This window comes from Hemicordylus capensis, chromosome 5, assembly GCF_027244095.1.
Source record: "Hemicordylus capensis ecotype Gifberg chromosome 5, rHemCap1.1.pri, whole genome shotgun sequence".
Classification (NCBI taxonomy): Eukaryota; Metazoa; Chordata; class Lepidosauria; order Squamata; family Cordylidae; genus Hemicordylus; species Hemicordylus capensis.
In genome coordinates, this window is record NC_069661.1 from 237,524,573 (window position 1) to 237,547,307 (window position 22,735).

Sequence of the window (22,735 nt, forward strand, 5' to 3'; positions counted from 1 at the left end):
CAATCCACACATGTACGAGTCGCCTTATCCTATGACCGCTAAGTTTCCTCAGGAGTCTTTGATGAGGAGCTTTTTGGAAGTCCAGGTATACTATGTCAACTGGATCACCTTGATCCACACACTTGTTGACACTCTCAAAGAACTCCAAAAGGTTTGTGAGGGAAGATTTACCTTTGTGGAAGCCATGCTGGTTCTCCCCCAGGAGGGCCTGTTCTTCTATGTGCTTTACAATTTTTTCCTTGAGGATGCTTTCCATCAATTTGCCTGGAATGGACGTTAAGCTATCCAGCCTGTAATTTCCCAGACCGCCCCTGGATCCCTTTTTGAAAATCGGTGTTACATTTGCTACTTTCCTGTCCTCCTGTACAGTGCCTGATTGTAGGGATAAGATATATATTTTAGTAAGGAGTTTGGCAATTTCACATTTGAGTTCTTTGAGGACTCTTGGATGGATACCATCCGAACCTGGCGTTTTGTTAGTTTTCAGTTTTTCCAGACAGTTTAGAACATCATCTCTTGTCATTTATGTCTGACTCAGTTATTTATAGCATCCATCCCTAAAAAGCCTTGTTCAGGAACAGATATATGCTCAGTATCCTCTGCTGTGAAGACAGACGCAAAGAACTCATTCAGCTTCTCTGCAACCTCTATATCCAGGGGGCGTAACCACGGTAGGGCAGGCAGGGCACATGCCCTGGGTGCCGCTGGAGGGGGGCACCAAAGTGCCTGCCATGCCCCACCCCTGCCCCCCCACCACAAATTTTTTCAATTTTTTTTTTTTTTTTTAAATTTTTAGTCCAGACTGCCAGCGGCACCCCCTCCCCCTCAGTGCAGGCATGCTGCGCGACTTGCCAGATCTGTCTGGGCGGGGTGGTGCTCTCCCATTGGCTCCTGGTGGCAAGAGGAGGAGCGGAGGAGAGCATGCTGCCCTCGTGTTGTGTGTGCTGCTGCAGCCGCTGCTGTTCATGGCCCACCTGGACCTGGCTGCCGAAGTGAGGAGGAGGGAGAAGATGACCAGGGAGCAAAAAATCCATTGATTCTGCTCCCTACCTGCTTCACTGACTCTTGCAGTCAAAGAGGGTGCTGGTTTTGTGATGAACAACTTGAAAACACTACAACTTGAAAGCACAAGTTATAGAGCTCAGGAGCTGAAGGCGAGCAATTTCCCACACTAAGTGCCATGCGATTCCCTGCCTGCCTCGCCTGCACAGAGTCAGGTGGACGACGAGGAGTAGTTGTCGCACGCCATTTGTTCAGCTTGATTGGTCCCAGCCCTTCCCGTTCTCCCCCCCCCCAGCGGCTCAACATCACGCTATTTACAATTCTGCTGGGGCAGGAGGGAGTGGGTTGCCTGAGCACATGTGCCCTGCTTCGCCTCCTCCTCTTCACTCAGCCTTCATTGTTGGGCTGGAGCTGAGGAGGTGATGTCACGTCCTCTTTGCAGCCTGTCTCTGCAAGGGGGGGGGGACTTGGAAGCAGGGCACATTGCTACAACACGCCAAGCAAATTTGCAGCAGCGCAGTTTTGGAAAATGGGGCATGCAGGAGTAGCATAGCAGCAGCAATTCAAGAGTGAGAGCAGGAGGTGGCAATCAGGAGTCTGCGTGGGCCATGCAGGAGGCGGCCAATGTTAAAAAAAAAAAAAGGAGGAGGGAAGGGGGCAGCCGCCCGGCAATCAACTGCCCAGGCGAAGGGGGGCGTTTTCCACCAGGCGGCGAGCAGGGAACTTAGAGAAGGGAGGACTCCAATTATTGCTGAAATAACCTTCCCCAACTTCTTTTGGCTTAATGCCTCTTGCATCTCAGGATGCCATCGTCTGGTCTTTTTTTGCCCACCAGTGCCAAGGGATCAGAGAGAGCTGGGTGAGATTTGGGAGGGGAAGGAGAGCTGAGCAGGAAAGTGCCGGCAAAAGTGCCTGGCGTGTGTGTCTGCAGCTGATTGCAGGGACGGAAGGGAACTTAGGGAAGAGAGGACTCCAATCACTGGCAAATAACCCACAGATCTCATTTTTAAATCTTATTTCCAGTTGTCAAAACCCTATCTCTAGAAGCCAGTGCCTGAATAGTATAAAGGTGTAGAGGATGCTCTTCCATCAATCAAATCTGAACTCTGATGAATGCAGCTGTAATATTCTGCCTCTCCCATATTCAATGTTCTATTCTAGTCAGTTCTGACCCTGATCCCCAACATATCATCAGTTCATCAGAGCTTATGTCCCCATTCAAAGTATATCTACTAGGAAGATTTGAGATTGACAAGTGAGAGTTCTTTCCTCACCTGCAAAGGAAGGTGAGGAAAGCAGGTGAGATTTATTTCCATCCTTAGTATATTTACTAGGGAATACCACTGAAACAGGTGAGACATATTTCCAGCTAAGTATGTTTAGGTTTGTGGTGTCCATTGTGTTTTTGAGAAGAGGAGAAACTTGTGTGTGATTTCAGAATGTCAGAAGGATAATAAACTTGTTTGTTTTAGAGGAGAGGCATGGATAGGGTAAGCTTCCTAGAGCTCTTTAAGTTTGCAAGTCTTGTCTCTGAAACAGACATTTCTGTGCTACTCTTGTGATATTACATTTTCATTAACTTTTAAATTCGGGTGTGACTCTTCGGCCAGCTTCTGTGTCTGCTGAAAGTAATATTGGGAAGCAGCCTGAATTCTCCATCTGCAAGTTGTATTGCATGTAACTGTCATATTGAGGCTGTGTCTACGGTTTATTTGTGCCCCCAGTGAAGCAACACTATAAAATCTTGGATCTTACAGCTTGTAGCTGGATTTTGCTATATCTCTTCAAATTCATCTGTACATCCAGAAACTTTGAGACCAAATGTTTTTCTAGTAGTAGAACACCACAAATCTGGATCTCATCACTATTTGCTATATATATTGTGGCTAATTTGGAATCTGACTCTTGGATTCTGCCTGTTGTTGAGTTCATGCTTTTCCTTGTGCCTCTAATTTATCATTTATGTACTAGAAGTGGTTCTTCACAATTTTTACAGTGGTGGCTACATGTATGGAGATAAATCATATTCTTTACTTAACACTGGAGCAACTATATAATAAACTAAGTTCACAATGCAGGAAACTTAGCTTCCTGAAAAACGATCACCTGTTTCTAGCCATATGGACTGTTCAGCACAGGCACATGAAAGAGGAACACACTTGATTAGTGTAATATAAAAGCTAGAGTCCAATATATATACCATTTTAGACTTCAAACCAAAGGCTGTTCAAGTATACAATCTGACCATGCACTTTTCTATAGCAAAATATATTTAAGCAACTGTATATTCGGAAATCATATTTTTAACTATTTTCATGCCTTTTAAAAAATCTCCAATTGGATTTTTAAAAATCAAATCCACATTAATCTTGTGGATTAATACATAGATATTTTTGTATTATTGAGCTAATAAAAGACAAGTTTTCTGAAAGATGAGTGTCAGATGTGTGTTTTTTTGGGGGGGGCACAATTTCAGTGCTTGCCCTAGGCGCCATTTTCCCTAGTTACGCCACTGTCTATATCCTCCTTAATAATCCCTTTCACTCCAAATTTAAGTATGCAGTATACCGCTCTGGGCTGCTTGGAGGAAGAGCAGGATATAAATGTAATAAATAAATAATGGTCCAACCACCTCCCTGGCAGATTTTCTGCTTCTGATGTATTTAAAGAAGATTTTGTTATTCCCCTCGATACTTTCAAGCCTGCAACTCCAAATCAAACAGAGGGGTGCTGTTTGCAGCCCCAAAACAAGCTGTTTTGGCAACAGGGATGGACCACTCCCGGAAGGGCATCTGCATGCTTGCATGCAGAAGGTCCAAAGTTCCCTCCCTGGCATCTCCAGATAGGGCTGGGACTCTAAGAGACTCCCGCCTGCAATCTTGGAGAAGCTGCTGCCAGGCTAGCCTGTGTAGACAATACAGAGCTAGCTTGGCCTTCTGACTCAGTATAAGGCAGCTCCCTATTTCCCTATAAGTTGTTGCCAAAAAAATTATAAGCATATCTAATTTGTTATTCAAACTGAGAAAAAACTGCATTGATGTAGGGTACAGGAAGAAAGAAAGGGGGGACCTCAAATTAACATTTGCCCTGAGCCTTTTGAAGTCTTAAAAAAGGGCTTGAAATGGGAGGGAACACTAGTCAACACAGGATAGGCTTTTGCTAATAATACATCATTTTTAATCTATAAATTCCAATCTCTCTCTCAGAACCTCTCTTGCTTTATTATTGTTGTTGTTTTCTGGTGAACTGCACGGTTTTCCTCCTGTTTGTTGAACAAGCCTCAAGGAATCCATACTAATGAATGCCCACTGGCAGACGCTTCCCCCCTCTAAAACTGTGGTCTAAATTTAGATTTGCTTAAGTACTCCTGGATAAAGCAGGCATGTTTAGCCTCAGCATTTTTAACCCAGAATATCCTTTGTTATTCTTAGCAGCAGCAACAGCAGCAGCAAGAAGCCCAGAGCAAAAAAGCAAAGGAGCAAACACCAAGTAAACATGGAGTCTACAAAACGCATTTCCCATCATTAACTAAATTAAAATAAAATTAAAAAAAATACTGAGAGCAGATGTTTCATTTTTTTATTTGGGTAAATGGCAGCTTTTCTGCCTGCTGTAAGGCAGATTCCCTCCTCCGCCTCCTCCCAGCCACATCATTTGCTCTCCTTATCTGCCATGCAAACAGCTAAACCTAATCTCTTTCACTTCATGTCAACATAACTAAAAAAGAATTCGATTGCTAAAGGAGAATGCAATTTTTTAAAGAGAAAAGAGATTAATGTCTGCTCCATGGAAGCAGAATGAGCCAAACAAATCTTTGAGGAGAGAACGTTTGTGCTGCTGATGAGAGCTTTGCTATGCAGGATCAAATTAAAAGACCCAAGGCCTGTTTTGATCCCTGTCCTGGCATTGTGTAGCACTCAACCTGCTAAGGATTATGTGCACAAAAGGAGTATATGCAGAACGTATTTTGCTCTTCACACTGGCAAGGCTAACAGTTCTAGATTTCATCCCAGAACCTGGCCAATTCGCCCATTTAGTGGGGAAGCATATGGCCACCATTTGCCATCTTGTGTGGAATTCTTGTATGGTGCAGCGAATTCAGAAGCCTAATTTAAAATTGTTAGTCATCAACTGGTCCCCTGAACACATTGCAAGCTAGTTTGTAATGCTTCCTATGCAGATCTCACAAGTTATTATTATTATTATTTATTATTTTTACATTTTATATCCCGCTTTTCCTCCAAGGAGCCCAGAGCGGTGTACTACATACTTAAGTTTCTCTTTCACAACAACCCTGTGAAGTAGGTTAGGCTGAGAGAGAAGTGACTGTCCCAGAGTCACCCAGCTAGTATTATGGCTGAATGGGGATTTGAACTCGGGTCTCCCCAGTCCTAGTCCAGCACTAGTTCTCACTTCTATCTCACAGCTAAGTGGGGTGACTTTATTGCTATTGGGGGAAGGAGCCAACAGGTAAGGGCATATCATGCCTTGTATGCAGAAGGTTCCTGGTTCAATCCCTGGCATACCCAGAGTCTGCTAGAAAATTACCTCCGTTTCCAACTTTCAAGAGCTGTAATCAATATAGATAATACTGAGTTAAATAGGCCAACAGCCTTTCAATATAAGGCAGCTTCGTATAGAAAGAAAGAAAAAAGAAAGAAAGATTGTGCCATCAAGTCGGTGTTGACTCCTAGCGACTACAGAGCCCTGTGGTTTTCTTGGTAGAATGCAGGAGGGGTTTACCATTGCATCCTCCTGCACAGTGAGATGATGCCTTTCAGTATCTTCCTATATCACTGCTGCCCGATATAGGTGTTTCCTATACACTGGGAAACATACCGGCAGGGATTTGAACTGACAGCCTCTTGCTCCCTAGGCAAGTTGCTTCCCTGCTGCGCCATTAGGTGGCTAGCTTTGTATAGGCAACATCATAAACATGTTCACATACATTTCATAAGGAGGGGTAAGGACCTAATGGCTGACAGCCCAACTAATGCTATAAAAGCGGTCTGTGAAAGCCTGCAGAGTTTGGTGAACTGGAGTCCCAGTGCGTGGGTGATGATCACATGTAATGGGGTGGGGGGGGGCTTTGTGCAAATCTCCTCTTCCTCTGAAGTGCTCTGTACCATTCAGAACTATTTATTTATATTTTGTTCTTTCTCCAAGGAGCCAAGAGTGGCATACATGGTTATGTTTATCCTTACAACCCCGTGAGGCAGTTTAAATTGAGAGATAGGTGACTGACCCAGAGCCACCCAGTGAATTTCATGGCGGAATGGGGATTTGAGTTTCTCCAGTCCGAGCCCAATGCTCTAACCTAACCCTAAACCACACTGGCTCACGCAGCCCACAATTTATTTCAAGGTGTCACAGAGTGCTTTTGATGGAAGGGGAGATGAGTGGAAATCACTCCCACCATTTTATCACTTGTGCATTATGAATTATTAACACCAGCATGGATAAAGATATAACTGGCCATTTTGGCCACTATCTTCACTCTGAAAAGTGTAAGAAATGAAGATGTAACAGCAATTCTGATGACTGCAAACCCCACATTTTCAGCTGTCACAATTGTATCCTAGCCTTTCCTGCAAGGAGTTCTGTGTGGGTGCTCAAATTATGGGATGAAGTAAGTGCTTTTAGAGGTGCAAGCAAAGTGGGGGAGGGGGACAATGAAAGACTAACATTTTATACCAAGATTAAGTCCTACTACTGTCCATAATAATTTGCCATGTGTGGTCCGGCTGCCTGCTTTCTGGTCAGCAAAAACAGAGCTGAAATAGAGATGTGCACAAAACTGATTTTGCATTCTGTTTCACCCCACTGTTCCCATGCGTAGCTCCTAGGGACACCAAAGTGGATTGGATGGTAGGGCATGATGGATGCTATCTACCACCCAACCCACAAAAGGCAGGTGATTTGTAATAAATCTTCCCCAAACCTCAAAGGATCCTATGGGGGCTTGGGGAAAAGGTTAGAAATCTGTTTAAAAATTTCCCATGCCCATTTCTTTTGTGTATTGGGTGGTAGATAGCACCCATCATGCACTACTACACAACCTATTTTGGTGTGTCTAAGAGCTACCCGTGGGGAACAATGGGATGTTTGAGGTTTCCCCATTGTGCCCTATGGCTGGAATAAGCTGCACATGCAGAGTGCAATGCATTTTACAACCCTGCCTTGAAATACACTGCAAAAGCACACAATTGTCCCCCCAACACAGAACACCACACATTTCAAACACAGTAAAAAAAATGGCCAAAAAAGAACCACTGATTGACCCAGAATCCACTGCCAGTAACACTGTGCTACACTAACACTTTGTTACTGTGCTACAGTAACATCATTGGCACAAGTTGCTCTCTCACACACAATTATGACTCCTTATGTTCCTAGCATTGCAATAGCTGCCACAGCAGCACCCTTAGCATCAAGCATAGCATAAGCTCAACTAGAGCAATTTCAGCCACATTTTGACTGAGTACACCTTGCAATGTAGATTGAAGAGCAGACCAGAGCATTGAGTGAAACACAAGTCAAGTCCAGACATGGAGCTCATCACAATAATCACCAAGAAATATCACACACACGCACAGAGCTGCCACTGTCCATTCCTCACAACACTATCTCACAAACAAACCAAACCACACAACTCAAGGAAGGAAGGAAGGCACCCAAGTTCTGTCTTTGTCAATCTGAGGTCCAGCAAAACCAGATAGTTAGAGCAGCCATAGCACAGCATATTATACTCAGTGCTGAGAAAAGAAAACCACAGAATCAAACCTACCTTCCTCCTCTCTTGATGTATCCTCTTTAAGAGAGGCATAAGGGCTCTCTCTGCCTCCCAGCCCCTTTGAATACATTTTGAAATTCCCTCCAGAAGTGTTCCTCCCTCCCTCCTTTCCCCAGCCAATGGGGGCACAGTTGCTCATGACACCACTTGATCTGTATTTTAACAAGCCAACCAAGAAGCAAAGAGATTGCAAACCAATTGGAAGCCAGTGCCAGAAAACCAATCAACAAGAGGGAGAAAAAGCCTCCAAAATGGTGCTCGAAATGTCTCGATTGAAACGGGGTTGTTCTGAGCTCGAAACAGGCCCTTTTTAAAGAGGGTGTTCTGTCTTGAGCTTGAAACACTGGTAACAGCCTGTTTCAAGTTGAAGCGTTCTATACATTCCTTAGCTGAAGACTGATGTTAACATTAATGTGAACCAGAGGCATCTTCTAAAGTTGTAGACAGAAGCCAAGCAGTTGAGGCTTTGTGGGATCCTTCATACCAATTCCGATGTGGACATGCATGCATAAGAGCAAGGGAATCTCTTGGAACAGCAGTTGCATGCCAAAGTGACAGTCTCTCAGCTTGGCTCACTTGGGCAATATCCTGATTAATTGGCATGTCCTGTTCTCTCTTCTGCCACTGACTGAAAGCCAGAGACTGCTCTGCTTGCTAAGTCGGAAAATGCACAAGAATGCAAAGCATTACCTGTCTCCCCTTGTGTATTTTACTGAAAGGATATTACATTCTGACAACTTCTAAGCTACTTTACATCTGCAGAGAAGACAAGATGCCAAACTGGCAGTGGGGAAACACGGGGACCGTTTCAGCTTATGTACAAATTATAATCTTGATGGAATGCTGCTCTAACGAGTTACAAAAAGACATTAAACTCTGATCTTCTTTGTTCATTTTCAAAGCCCGCATTCAGTAAGGATGCGGCGAGTTCAAGGAGAATGTGATGATAGCTAAAAAGAGACAAGTTTTACCCCTGCAGAGAGTGCCTGCTTGCATAATTTAGACAGGCAGTGTTCTTCTATTCAGCTTTCTTAGTAAATGAATTCAGATTTGTTTGTTTCAGCCATAATCAAAGAGGATGCATTGGTGACAAGGTATTAAAAACATAACACAAACATTGGTTTAATATCAACCAGCATACAACATATTGGATGACAAATACAAAGTCCATAAGAGACAAAAATAGTATCAGTTTTGATGCATTTAAAAATGTGTATTAAGAAATATACATTGTATTTATTGTTACAGTACATATTTATATCCTTTCCTTCCCCGTCCTCCAAATAGCTCAGGGTGGTGTACATGGTTCTTTCTAGCACGATTTGGTGAAAGCAGAGCAGAGAGTTCTACTTTCTGAATCACTCATTGATTAGAATTGGCTGTTAAGGAGGGTTGTGACAGCCTCTAGTGGAGCACTGACAAATATGCATATCATACCATCATGTTTATTTCATAGAATTTTAGTGTTAGAAGGGATCTTGGAGGTTTTCTAGTCCAACCTCCTGCTCAGTGTAGGAAACTGCTACAACATCCTTACAGCACTGATTTGCTTTAGTTGTATCTAACCATTCCTCCAAGGAGCTAACAAGCCCTCCAGGTAGCTTAGGCTAGAAGATAGCAACTACATAGGACTAGTATTATTACTACTCTTATAAGAACATAAGAACAGCCCTGCTAGATCAGGCCCAAGGTCCATCTAGTCCAGCATTATGTTTCACACAGTGGCCCACCTGTGTGGCATGCCTCTAGGAAGACCACAGGCCAGAGGAGAAGGCATGCCCGCTCTCCTGCTGTTGCTCTCCTGCAACTGGTACTCAGAGCCATCCTGCCTTTGAGACTGGAGGTAGCCTATAGCCCTCCAACTAGTAGCCGATGATAGACCTCTCCTCCATTAAGTTATCCAAACCCTTCTTAAAGCCATCCAGGTTGTTGGCTGTCACCACATCTTGTGGCAGAGAATTCCACAAGTTGATTATGCATTGTGTGAAAAAGTACTTCCATTTGTTGGTCCTAGATTTCCCAGCAAGTAGATTATGTGTTGTGTGAAAAAGTACTTCCATTTGTTGGTCCTAGATTTCCTGGCAATCCATTTCATGGGATGACCCCTGGTTCTAGTGTTATGTGAGAGGGAGAAGAATTTCTCTCTCTCCACTTTCTCCACACCATGCATGATTTTATAGACCTCTATCATGTCTCCCCGCAGTCGTCTTTTTTCTAAACTAAACAGCCCCAGGTGTTGTAGCCTTGCCTCATAGGGAAGGTGCTCTAGGCCCCTGATCATCTTGGTTGCCCTCTTCTGCACCTTTTCCAGTTCTGCAATGTCCTTTTTCAGATGTGGTGACCAGAGTTGTACGCAGTACTCCAGGTATGGCCACACCATAGTTTTGTATAAGGACATTATAATATTAACAGTTTTATTTTCAATCCCCTTCCTAATGATCCCTAGCATGGAAATGGCTTTTTTCACATGTATAGTCAACTGCCTCACAAAAGCTCTGGATAAGCTAAGAATAAATTATATAGGTCATAACATTGGCACAGCGTAGTTACAATCACTGTCTGAAAGTGAGGCTAGAGGGGCAATTGCTTAGCCCCCATCCCATCCCGGAACTTATAGGAACCCCGCTCTGCAGCACAGAAACAGAGAACCTTCTTATTCTGGCAGAGCAATATTGATTCATAACATGAGGCCTCGCACAAGCTAGAGATAGTCCTGGTGGGATAATTAAACATTATCAAGATTGACAGGCATTGTAGCTAGATAGACAGACAGACAGATGTTCATTATAGGGGCCTCTGCAAATTATTTTTGCCCAAGGTCCCAGAAAATCTAGAGACAGTCCTTATCCAATGCACACCCAGAAGAAAAGAAGAGTGCAAAATAATACCAGTAGAACAAGGGTGGTTCCCACTGTTTAAAAGTTTTTTTAAAAAATAAAGAATTATTAAAAACAGACAGATTGACTAATCTGCTTCAGATTAAAGATACAGAGCCCTCCCATCCTGCCCTACGTCTGTGCCCAATATCAAAGCATTGTGCCAAGCCATTCTAGAAGATGTAAAGGGTTGGGCAAAAGTGATTTAATGGCAAAGGGTAGATTCCTCCACATGGGGGTAGAATGAAGGTCCAATGGGAAGACTTCAGTTCCAGAAGGTTTTGTAATTTTCTGCCATAAAAAAGCCACTTATAGTAATTTTTTGAATTTTTTTTAACCCAAAATTATTAAAAATAAACACATTGACCAATCTGCTTCAAATTAAATATACAAAGCCCTCCCATCTTGCCCTGCATCACTGCCAAATATCAAAGCCCTAGGACAAGCCACCTCTGAAATACACAAAGCGGGGAATAACTCATACAAGCCGATTACCATATAGTCTCACCCATACACCTTCTACATGGCTCCCACAATGAGGCAGGCACAGCACACAAGCAGTCAGCAGTGAGAGAGGCAGGGCAGAGGGCTTGCACAATTCGGGGGGGGGGGACCAGCACTTTCCCCTGCCTCCCAAGCTTCAGCAATGTGTAATAGTGGGCATTAAGAACCCTTTGTAAGAGAATTTTTGTAAGAGAATTGGTTGTTACAAGTCTATCCCTATGTAGTGGGTAAAGAGTAAAGTGTGCTGTCAAGTCACCAAGCCCTGGTATCCTTGGAAACTGCACAGGGCCTGGTAATCAGCAGGAGCATTGTGATTGGACACCTGGTCCAGTCTGAGGTTTTCTCCTCTTTTTAAGAGTAGAGATTTTGTCAATTACAAAAATATGTTAAGTAATAATAAAATAATAAATAATTAGTTGTTGGAAGGAATCTGTAGTGTTGGAGATGGAGAGAACCGGTTCCGTGCACAGCCTTACCTATCAGTCCCTCTGAGAAAGAGTCGGAAGACTCGGAACTCTTTCTCAGGGGGACTGAGGGATAAGGATGCGCACGGAACTGGTTCCATGCACACCCTGGAGGTGGGAGGTGGGTCTCTTTAAGGTGCGGGGAGGGTATTCTTACCTACCCCACTGCACTTCCACCTCTGGTGCTGTGTTAAAAATCGCTGGCGCTGGGCAGCTGTACTCCCTCTTGCCGCCCCGGTCAGTGTAATACTGGAAGTGGCGTGTGCATGTGCACATCCCTCACACATGCATGTGCATCCCCATGGATCTGTCCTGGCCTCCTTTAACAAGCAAACAAACAGAGGCACACAGAGAAGGCATGTTCATGTGATGTCTGGTTATGGCTAAAGAAACCTCACAGGTGGTTTGATGCATGTATCAGGCCTATTCCAAGTAGGGATGTGCACAGAACCGTGGAGGCGCGGTCCTTTTAAGGGCGGGGGGGTTGCACTTATCCCTCCTGCCGCTTTCCCCCCACCAGCGCTCCGGTTTTTGGAAACGATTTTGGGGCAGCAGCGTTCCTCTCTACCACCCCTGCCCCCATCGTTTGCAGGAAATACCAGAAGTAACAAGCGTGTGTGTGCCTGCCGCGTCATGCGTGCACATCACGCACGCAATGTACGATGTGCGTGGCAGGCACATGTACGCTTGTTACTTCCAGTATTTCCTGCAAACGACGGGGGCAGGGGGGGCAGGGAGGAATGCTGCTGCCTCAAAATCATTTCCAAAAATGGAGCACCAGCAGGGGGAAAGCAGCAGGAGGGTAAATCGGTGGGAGGGATAAGTGCAACCCCCCGCCCTTAAAGAACCACCCCCCACCTGCGCCAGACAGGGCCACGTTCGAACCAGTTCGGAGACCTCTATCATGGCCTCTGGACCAGTTCGTGCACATCCCTAATTCCAAGTAGGAATAAGGATAGTAACTAAGTAAGAACAATTGGATAAATATCCTTCCTGACAGTCCCCTATCATCTCAAACCATTAGAATCCCTGTCAGGGCAGGGTGGGCTGTGCCAGTTGTTCCCAGTAAACCCTGTGGGAAAGGCCTCACTCTCTCTCCTTTCCCTTCCATCAGCTGCAGAATTGGTTGATGGATTGCTGCTGACGGACTGTCCCGTTGAACAAAGATTGCATCAGTTATCACTGACACATATAATATGCAATGCCTACAATGTATTTTAAAACTCTTACCTCATTGATCTTCATAACAACTGTGCAAGGATATATATCATTTTATAGATTAAACACGGATGCTAGAAGCAGCCAAGGAAATTCAGCATGGAACTATTAATTAAATCCAGCTCACCCTGCTAACATCCATATGATCAGAAGGAAATGGAGTGAGGGCTACAGGGCCTCAGCCAAAATAAAGCAAATACCACATGAAGCCATAAAACCAGGTTAGAAAACTGAAATATATAAGGAAGCCTGAGAAAAGATCAAGAGGCTTTTACCAAGTATATATGAATTATAAATACTGGTAGAAATGAGATTAAAACCAGATATAATGTTTTAATATGTCACTGACATTTTGGTACCATCTTCTGGTGCATATACAGTAGCCTAATGAATACAAAGCATTATAGGAAATGAGACTGATGAGAAATGACATGAAGATTAATATTAAGGATTGAGATATTAAGCAAATAAACATTCTGGAATCATCCCTATCAGCCCAGGGAGCAAATCCTATCTTCTGAAAAGAGACTATGTTTATGCCACCAGATTTCATGCCACTAGACTTATTTTTAATGCCTCCAAACTGCTTATGGTTGCCAAGGTGGACTTCCTTGGCAAGCATAAATAAGGCAGCAGGTATGGTGAAGAAAATAAGTATTGAGAGACCTGATTCAAATCCATGTTCAAACACAAATAAAATAAAATAAACTGGGCTGGGCTGGGCGCAGAGCATCTGCGCCTCTAGTTCTCTGCCCGCCCACCCCCTGCCATTTTCTTCTTCCCCTGCCGCTTTTTTCTTCCCCCACCCACTCATCGCCATTTTCTTCTTCTCCCACCTGCCCGCTGCCATTTTGTTTCTCATCTCTCTCACAAGCCTGTCCTCCGGCATCGCCGCTTTCCTCTCCCACTGCCTGCAGCTTGCTCGCAGACGCAAACTCTTGCAAGAGCTGCCACACATGGGATTCGTGACGGGTACACCTTAGAGAAATATATATAGAGAGAGATGCTTAAGCAAAAGTCAATTAACACAAAAAATATAGAGAGATCCATGTGGGGGGGAAACATACTACAAACATTGAAAGTTCAATTGAACCAATCCTTACATAATTACACTTATATTATTGGGCACAATAATATTCTAATGTAGGCAATATGATAACCTAAAATGAGAGCTTCACAACCATGTTGCTGGACCACAACTCCCATCATCCCTAGTCACAATGGCTGAAGACCACTGTGGCTGGGGATTATGGGAGCTGTAGTCAACAGCTGGGGGCCCACGGTTGGGAAACCCTGATCTCATCACCATCAGTCACAAATCAGCATAAAGTATAAGGGATGATTACATATTAAAAGTAAAAATACATATTGTAATAAAAATAATAGAAAGTACACAAGAGGCATGAGGGCATCAAAAGCCTGAGAAGGTACAAGAGTCCCAAAAGAGCACAAAAGGCATAAAAAGGGATGGGGGGGCATAAAAGGGATGTAAATGGATGTGAAAAGATTAAAAGGCATAAAAAGACAAAATGCATAAAAAACCCGAGATCTAAAATATTGAAACTGACTATGAAAAATACAGATGCTAGATGAAAATAAGATTCCCCTTGTTCTACTTTTCTTCCCTCTCTCTCTTGCTCCCAATGGTCTAATAATTTGCTACAGCTGGTGTGGCCCAGGTGTTGGTTTTTCAATTTAGGAAACCCTAGTTCAACTCTCTGCTTACCTAGGAAGCTCACTGAGTGGTCTCAGGCATGTTGCATGCTGTCATCCTAATTTACCTCTTGGGTGTTTTGCAAGGCTAAAATGCTCTCTTGAGCATTTTGAGGAAAGATTGGATGAAGTAATAGATACATACAAATACTTTCCCCATCAAAGGTAATTGTGAGCAGCAATTCCACTGCTATTTCATCTGGGAGGCAGCATGAACAGCATTTGAGCATAAAGCAACATGGGCACACAGGAAGTTGCCTTATTACTGAGTCAGACCATTGGTCCATCTAGCTCATTTTTGTCTACACAGACTGGCAACAGTTTCTCCAAGATTGCAGGCTGGAGTCTCTCTCAGCCCTATCTTAGAGATGCCAGGGAGGGAACTTGGAACCTTCTGCATGTAAGCAGGCAGATGCTCTTCCCAGAGCGGCTCCATCCCCTAAGAGGAAGATCTTACAGGGCTCATATATGTAGTCTCCCATTCAAGTGCAAACCAGGGCAGATATTGCTTAGCAAAGGAGACAATTCATGATTGCTACCACAAGACCAGTTCTTCTTCTCCAGGAGGGGGGGAGGGACATTGGCAGCTCCCTTTTACTGAGTCAGACCATAGGTCCACCTAGCTCAGTAGTACTGTCTACATAGACTGGCAGGGCCTTCTCCAAGGTTGCAGGCAGGGATCTCTCTCAGCCCTATCTTGGAAGTGCCAGGAAGGGAACCTGGAACCTTCTGCATGCAACACAAGCATGCTGGTACTCTTCCCAGCACAGCCCCATCCCCTAAGGGGAATATCTTATTTTACAGTGCTCACATGTCTCCCATTAAATACTAACCAGAATGAACCCTGCTTAGCAAAGTGGACAATTCATGCTTGATACCACAACACAAGTGATGGGTTGTGGAGAGGTGATGAGGACCTGGATCTGACCTATTACAATCTGCACCAAATTAGAGCAGCGGTCAGTGGCCCCCTTAATGGATCTGGGTTCTGGCTACTGATGGAAACACTGTGGCCACTAATTTTTAGGGCACAACAGCTCACATGTGCCCAACAGGCAACAGCAACAATAAACAACTACTTTACTTTCCCACTATACAACTAGCTTAGGTGTTGATGTATCAATATGGAGATGTTGATCAATCAATATGGAGATGCTTTGTTACAAAAGAAAAGAAAAAAAACACGCACAAAAAAAACCCAAAACCCCAAAACCCACACACGGAAATACAATCGTTTTATCATCAGGATCCTCTGCAGCAGAAGACATGGTGAGACAGGAGACCAGGCTTCCTAACCTTGCAAAAAATACACAGACTTTCACTAAGAAAAGTTGATGCCTAAGGAGCTAGAGCACGTTTCCTGCACTACCAATGCGCACAAATAAACTACAAGAAAGCTTTAGTTCACCATATCTATATTTAGAAGAGCCAGAGTATTCACCATCTTTATGCTGCCGAAGCAGACTCTAGCAGGTGATACAAATCCAGAAATTATACTCAGTTGTAATGTTGTAGGCTTTCCATATCAGCTTTGTTTTTAATTGTGGGGGTTGGGGCCGGGGGCAGCACGCAGCTGAACTCTTAATGTGTTGACGAGCAATATATCCAGTCATATATTTGTAAGTTGGTTCTAAATTATTTGTGGCTGTATAACAAATGTTTTACTACTACGACTACGACAGATATTTATATACCGCTCTTCAACAAAATTCTCAAAGCAGTTTACATAGAAAAATAAAAAATGCATTCATAAGATGGCTCCCTGTCCCCAAAGGGCTTGGATCTTTTAATAGATCTTTGTATGTCTGCAGTGGTTTGGTTTATTTTTAACCCTCAAAGGTCTACTCAGCTATAAAACTCCCTGGATATCCCATCCCTGGCTGGGGAATACAGAGTGGACTAGTGAAGCTCATCAGGATTTCAGGTAGGGGAACAGAACCACAGACCTAAGGCCTTTCACACAAGCATCTGGGGGTGATCTGGAGGGATTAAAGGTTCCTACCCTAATCCTGACAGATGAGCAACGCCTCCATTTGGCTCTGAAAACCCAGTGAGCACACAAGTAACACAGCTGGGATCTATATTTTATAGTCTGGGAGCCAGCTCCTCTGAGGATCAAAAGAGGTATCCCATAATGCATTACACTCCCAGGAGAGAGACAGCCCTTACTGCACTATCAGTTCTTTTCTGCTTGGTCCCACTAGCCACAGTACTCTCTGAGAAACATTGCAACAGGGTACCAGGGGCTGTTTAAAATGGCAGTTTCACCACACAATCGACAACCAAAGTAAGACAGCTGCTGTTTTTATCCTACCTTCGTAAAAATGTCAGGCTACTCAGGTTTGAACAGGCTGGGTCGGCAGAAGTCCTTTGGGTTCTCATGAGCAACAATAGCTGGCTTTACTACTTCCTATCCTCTAATTCTTGGTTGTGAGAACAGATTTACTGTGGAGCAGGGTAGAGTCAGAATGGAGATAATACCCAAGAAGGTTAAATGATTTTTATTCTCTAACATGCAAAGAATAACTTATATCATAGATGCTGTTTCCTCAGAATTGGTTCATTCAGATTGGTGATACTTGGATATTAAACCCATTAGGTAAAAAGACCATGGTCTTCAGCTGGGTTCAGGTGAAAATTGGCCTCTTTCCCAGAGATGGCCCTTTTCTCCTACTGGTAAGACCAACAGGGAGAAGGCCAAAGGCCCAAAGGAGGAGCCAGTGCTTTATTGACCCTCAGGCTGAGACAGCCCTACTAAGCTATTCCCAATACATTGATTCTAAATAGGCTGTACTAGCTGTTCTCTGCTTAAGTGATCAGCATGCTTCTGGTTCATTTAACATAGATGAAATTATTAGAGTTTCATAAACCAACAAAAAGTCTAACAATCTTAACCTGGGTTGCCACTTGTGTGTATACCAAACCGGTGGTGCTGTGGAGGCAGCACACTCCCATCTGGAATTGATAAATTCCACTATTTACTTAGACTAAACATCAGTTTTAACAATCTGGCTACTGTCCTATGGCCTATTGCATTGTAACTGAATCTTCTCCTTAGAAAACAATGAAGAAAACAGACTCCAGTGAAGGAGAGGCTACATCAACTGGAGAATGATACAGTCCAATACTGTGTAAATCTCACTAACTTTTTTAAGTATCTCAACAGGCAAGTGAAAGCTGCCCAGGCTGTGCAGCATGTCATGACCTCCAGGCATGTCATGACCTTGAGGCATGTCATGACCTCCAGCCAGGTGACTGGGTGCTGATTAAGGAGTTTAAGAGGCTAACTGGGCTAAACCCCGGCCCCCTCCATACAGGAGGAATCCCGCCAGGAGAACTGACTTGGCACAGCTTCATGGTGGCAGCCTGCTTTCCCTTTGGCTGACCAACTCCATGGCCCCGACTTCGGGCTGAACCCACTAGCCCATTGGGTGAGTTGGACCCTGAAGGAGAGGAATGACTATGGCTTTGCTCCTGGAAATGTTTGGTGGTGTGCTTCCTGGTGGGGTAAGGGTTGCTGTTGTTGTCCTTGTGGATTTGGCCTGGTTGGCTGTAAAACCCGTAACCGCTGGGTGGGAGACAAACCTCTGGATGGCCGCAGTGAATGTGACCGCCACAGAGGCCAAATTCGCTGACTGTTGGGTGTGTAATCATATCCTTGGGCATGCGGCCCAGAAACCCATTCCATTGGGTGTTGTAGCCCAAGATGGTCCCTGGACTTTCTCAAATACTACTGCCCTGTTGGTGTTTAGTAATAAGCACCTCTTGGGATGTAAGTCCCTGCTGGCTACCACTATTAGGGTACAAGGGAAACCTTTCTTGTGTATACAGAATAACCAGACTCGGGGGGGGGGCTCACCTCTAGATGTCATTCCTGGAGATATTGGGCGGAAATAGATCTTCTGGGGTGGTACTCGATATGTGGGGATGCTGCTCTGAAGTTCTTGCCAGGCAGTTTCTGAAGGGACCTGTTTGTTGGGAGTAAGGGTTGTGTCACTCACCGTACATAGGTCTCTCAATGGGAGCCAGCATCTGCATCGCACTTACCATCTCCAGGAGAGGTCCGCCTCCAACCGTCTCTCTACCCGGAACAGGATGCCTCACTCAGTGGTGAGGGCTATGCTACCATGGCTGGGGGTAGCTGAACTAAAGCAGACCCTGGTCAATATCTCCACCGCCTTTAATGCCACTGCTAATAGCCTCCAGAATCTGCAGGCAGAAGTCAAGCAGATGGGTGCCACTGCTTTGGGTAATAGGTTGGCCCTTGACATGATGCTGGCTGAGCAGGGAGGGGTATGTGCACTTGTGAATTCATCTTGTTACATGTGTGTAAACAAACACCGAGAGGTGGAACAGAATCTTGCCGTTATTTGGGAACATATCCAGAGCTTCCATCAGGTAGCTCAAGACCAGGCCTTCAGGCTGGGAGACTGGGACTGGTCATGGCTGACTTTCTGGTTTCCTGATTTGTGGGCTTGGAGTAGAATAATAATTCTGGTCATAGTCGTATTACTAATTATTGTGGTGGTTATATATGTGTTCTTGGCAATATTGAAAGGTTGCTTGCAGCTCCCAACTAAATCAGGGGGAACATATGAGGCCTTAACCAAGGCTGAGATCAGAGAGAGAGAGATGCTAAGATGCAGGCCCAGAGCCTGAGAGTAAAGGAGCAGGTCGAGTATATGAACAAAGGCCCAAGTGTCAGCAACCAAGCCACCCAGTGTGGGAGTCTGTCCAGAAAGAATTACCTTGTTCTGGCTGTGTCACAGACAAACTTCACAAGGAAGAAGAATGGAGAGAAGGTGCATTGGTAGTATTCTTTGCATTTTGCAGCCTGGACAACCAACTGCTCTTGTGCATCCCATAGCAGCTTTTCTATGATGGGTTTCATTCCGTGAAATGTGTCCTTAAATCAGTTTCTCATAGTCTTCAGGTACTATTGGGGGAAATCGGTCTAACTGCTCCTGAAGGGCCTCTAGTATGATTTCAGGCCTTCCATAGATCACCTCTAGCCTTTTCCAAGCTTCTAAAAGAGTGGTTGCTCAGTTATTCACTCATCCATCTCTTATCCTCTGTATATGAGCAAAAGACGTGTTCCCTAGCCATGTGGTGAGCAAGTCTTGGCTCAGAGTGATGTTGCAGTCACCCACAACATTCCAAAACGAGGCTTTCCAGGGTCTGTAGTCCTCAGGTCGGTCACTGAAGCTCTGTATTTTGGTGGTCACCAGGCTTCGGTGGGCTGAGCAGCTGGTCAGATCTGTATATTGTTATTTATTTATCTGATTTATATACTGCCCTTCCAAAATGGCTCAGGGCAGTTTACAACAGGATAGCCCGTCAGGCTTAGTGCGGTGTAGGGCAATGGCTGTGCTGGAGCTGGCAGCTGAGTTGCTATGAAGGGCAGCTTCAGTGAAGGCAAAGTCACTGTTGTTGGGGCATCAGGAAGCTGCCAAGGTGCTGGAGTGGCAACTTGCAAGGATGCTGTGACTGGCACCACGGACGGCGAGGGCCTGGAGTGGCGAATTGCGAGAGTGCTGCTCCTGAAGTGACAAGCTGTGAGGGCACCATGGCGGGGCGTTGAACTGTGTGGGCACTGCAGGTGGAGTGATGAACTGTGAGAGTGCTGTGCTGGAGTGATGAACTGCTGCGGCTGAAGTGGTGAGCTGTAACATAAGCAATATAAGGAAAGGGATGGATGTGTGTATGCATGGGGGGCAGAGAAGGAGAGGTGATGTAGTTGCACAGCCCTTTTTAATTCCCAGCCTCTCTCTCATCTTCCACCACCACCACCACCAGCCCTCCACTGTCACTGGCCTACTTTATCAGAGCTTCTGTAAGGATGACTGAAAAAAATGTGAAATTTGAGCACTTACATTTAGTAGTAACATTAGTAACAATAAATTCTAGTTTGCGCAAAGTTTAGGTGCTCTGAGAAATGGCACCAAGCTGGACTATCGAATACACATTCTGGCATCTGACAAGTTTGTCTGAACATTGGTTTGCCAAAAAGCATGCAAAGTTGACTTCATTCCACATTTTCTTTTCTTGTCCCTGTTAGCATTATAATGCAGTTGCTTTTTCAGTGCCATTGTACATCTTCAGCAAGTATTTCCTGCTTCTGGTAAATAAGTATGTCAGACAATGTGGTACTCTGACATATTGGTCCCTCCCATCATACGGAGGAGTCTGACCACTGTAGCGGTTCATGTTGAATTTAATTATGCTGAGAGTTGTGTTTCTCAATAAGAGGAGTTGTTGCTTTGTGACCCCTTTTCTTTTCCTCTGTGATCCATTTTAATTTTCCAGTATTTGTAACAATATACAAGAAAATACATGTTTTGTAGAGAACAGCATCTGTTTAAATGCAACAAATTACTTTATTTGCTGTAACATTTGAAAAAATATATAAATCAATACAAAAAAAAATTGAGATTTGCCTTCTAAATATCCTCAAGCTCTCACATTATGCAGTGTCTTCTGACATTATAAGCTTCTTCCAGGAACTGATGTTTGTGTAAACAAACATGCATATTCGCCATTAGGCAAGTCCATCATTATTTAGACATTCGGCACCCACTTCTCAACACTCTTTCCATTCTTATTTTTGCAAAACGTCTAAGCACCAGAAAATGACAGACCAAAACAAAACACATACACAAAAAAGGGGGAAAGAGGTTGACAGTCTGAACTATATGTAACACACTTTCACACATATACCCCATGGGATATATGTGATTTTGCATCCCATGAAGGGTGTGTGTGTGTGTGTGTGTGTGTGTGTGTGTGTGCATGTTTGTGTGAGATAAAAGAGAGTTATCGCTCTCTCTCTCTTTTTAAAATACATACTAGTGTTTATGCTGGAGGGGAAAAGGGAGAGAGAAGCTGGGGAAGCAGAGTGGAAACAGGGAAGCAACCTTTCACATAGGATGGATCGGCTCACCTCCAGCCTGTCCACCCACCTCCTCTTCCCTCCTAGCTCTGGCCCCAGAACCCTCATGGGACTGAGTTCCAGAGTACAGAGAAGTTCCATTTGCACCCCACCAGCTAGCTGCCCGAGGAAGGTCCTCCCTCCCTCCATATTTCCTTCTTTCCTGCCTAACAGGTATGGGCAATACAAAGGTGTGTACTCTTTTTTTTGTTTTAACCTACATGTTACTTTTCTGCAGGTCATATGTGGGTGCGCGTTATAATCTGCCTTTCAGAGGAAAATGAAGACTGCCCTTTTTATCCAAGCTTTTGGCCAATGAGTGGCCCCTGGCTCTCCTTTCAGGAAATAGCTGTGTGTGTTTTATTTTCAGATTGCTTTTATTGAATTTTTATTACTATCTTTATCTTGCTAATTGCCCTGCGGTCTTAAGATGAAGGGCAGTATATAATAATATAACAATTATTGTTGGGGTGTGTGTGTGTGGTATATATGTGAAAATACGGTATTCAAAAATCCTTCCAAGAAAGTCTCACTGGCTGGTTTCATTAGATACATATTTGGAGTAGACAAATATTCTTGGCACAAAATACCAAAAAGGGAAGGTGCCGAGATGCAGGCACAGAAATGTGTGATAATCCTCTTGCCACGTCTCTCTATGATCTGGCTAGCACAAGCACAATCTATTGCATGTGTAAACTCATTCATACATTGTAAAATACACACTGCAACCTTGTGAAGGGTAAGGAGTTGCTTATGGCACTGAAGGCCCATGTCTTGACCACTGGGAATCCTAACCCCTACTTCTAAACCCTAACCATCTGCTTCTTAAATTTCAGCAGCCCAACGTGCACTATTTTTACAGTCATAATTGACCAGAAACTTGTCAAAAAAAGAAAAGAAAACCGAGATTCTCAGAATAGTATTCTCAGAATACTATGACCGATACAAAATAGTTGCGTAATGTTGGATCAGTCCTTTTAATACCTAGTATGGAGCTGGGTGAATTGAGCAGTCAAGCTTTTAAACAAAAGGAAAATCTAGTGCAGAGAGGTGTTGGGATGGGGAGAAGAAAAATTGGATGTCATGTACTGATTTGAAGAGTTACCAGGTATGTGGCTGCAGGTTTTCACATGAACATGAACAGAACACCTGTTAATGAAATACAAAAAGTGAAAATCAACTTCTCCAATTAGGGGAGAAACAAATTATTTTTTATAAAAATAAAAATTATGTTTAT

The 22,735-nt window shown here is 44.1% G+C and overlaps 1 protein-coding gene and 1 long non-coding RNA gene across 6 annotated transcripts in view; one reads left to right on the forward strand and one right to left on the reverse strand.

The window, feature by feature from the left end:
- CACNA2D4 (calcium voltage-gated channel auxiliary subunit alpha2delta 4) overlaps positions 1 to 17,234 on the reverse strand; it is a 301,745-nt gene extending 284,511 nt beyond the window's left edge. For all 5 annotated transcript variants that reach the window (XM_053255008.1, XM_053255007.1, XM_053255006.1 and 2 more), the window contains exons 1-2: positions 16,885 to 17,234; positions 13,694 to 13,835 (exon numbers count right to left, since the gene is read on the reverse strand). In XM_053255008.1, the coding sequence (XP_053110983.1) occupies positions 13,694 to 13,815 (122 nt within the window). In that variant the 5' untranslated portion in view covers positions 13,816 to 13,835; positions 16,885 to 17,234. The remainder of the gene's footprint in view (positions 1 to 13,693; positions 13,836 to 16,884) is intronic.
- Positions 16,784 to 22,735, forward strand: part of LOC128326994 (uncharacterized) — a 40,148-nt gene continuing 34,196 nt past the window's right edge. Inside the window, exon 1 of the long non-coding RNA XR_008308392.1 lies at positions 16,784 to 16,857. This is a non-coding gene — a long non-coding RNA (uncharacterized LOC128326994). The remainder of the gene's footprint in view (positions 16,858 to 22,735) is intronic.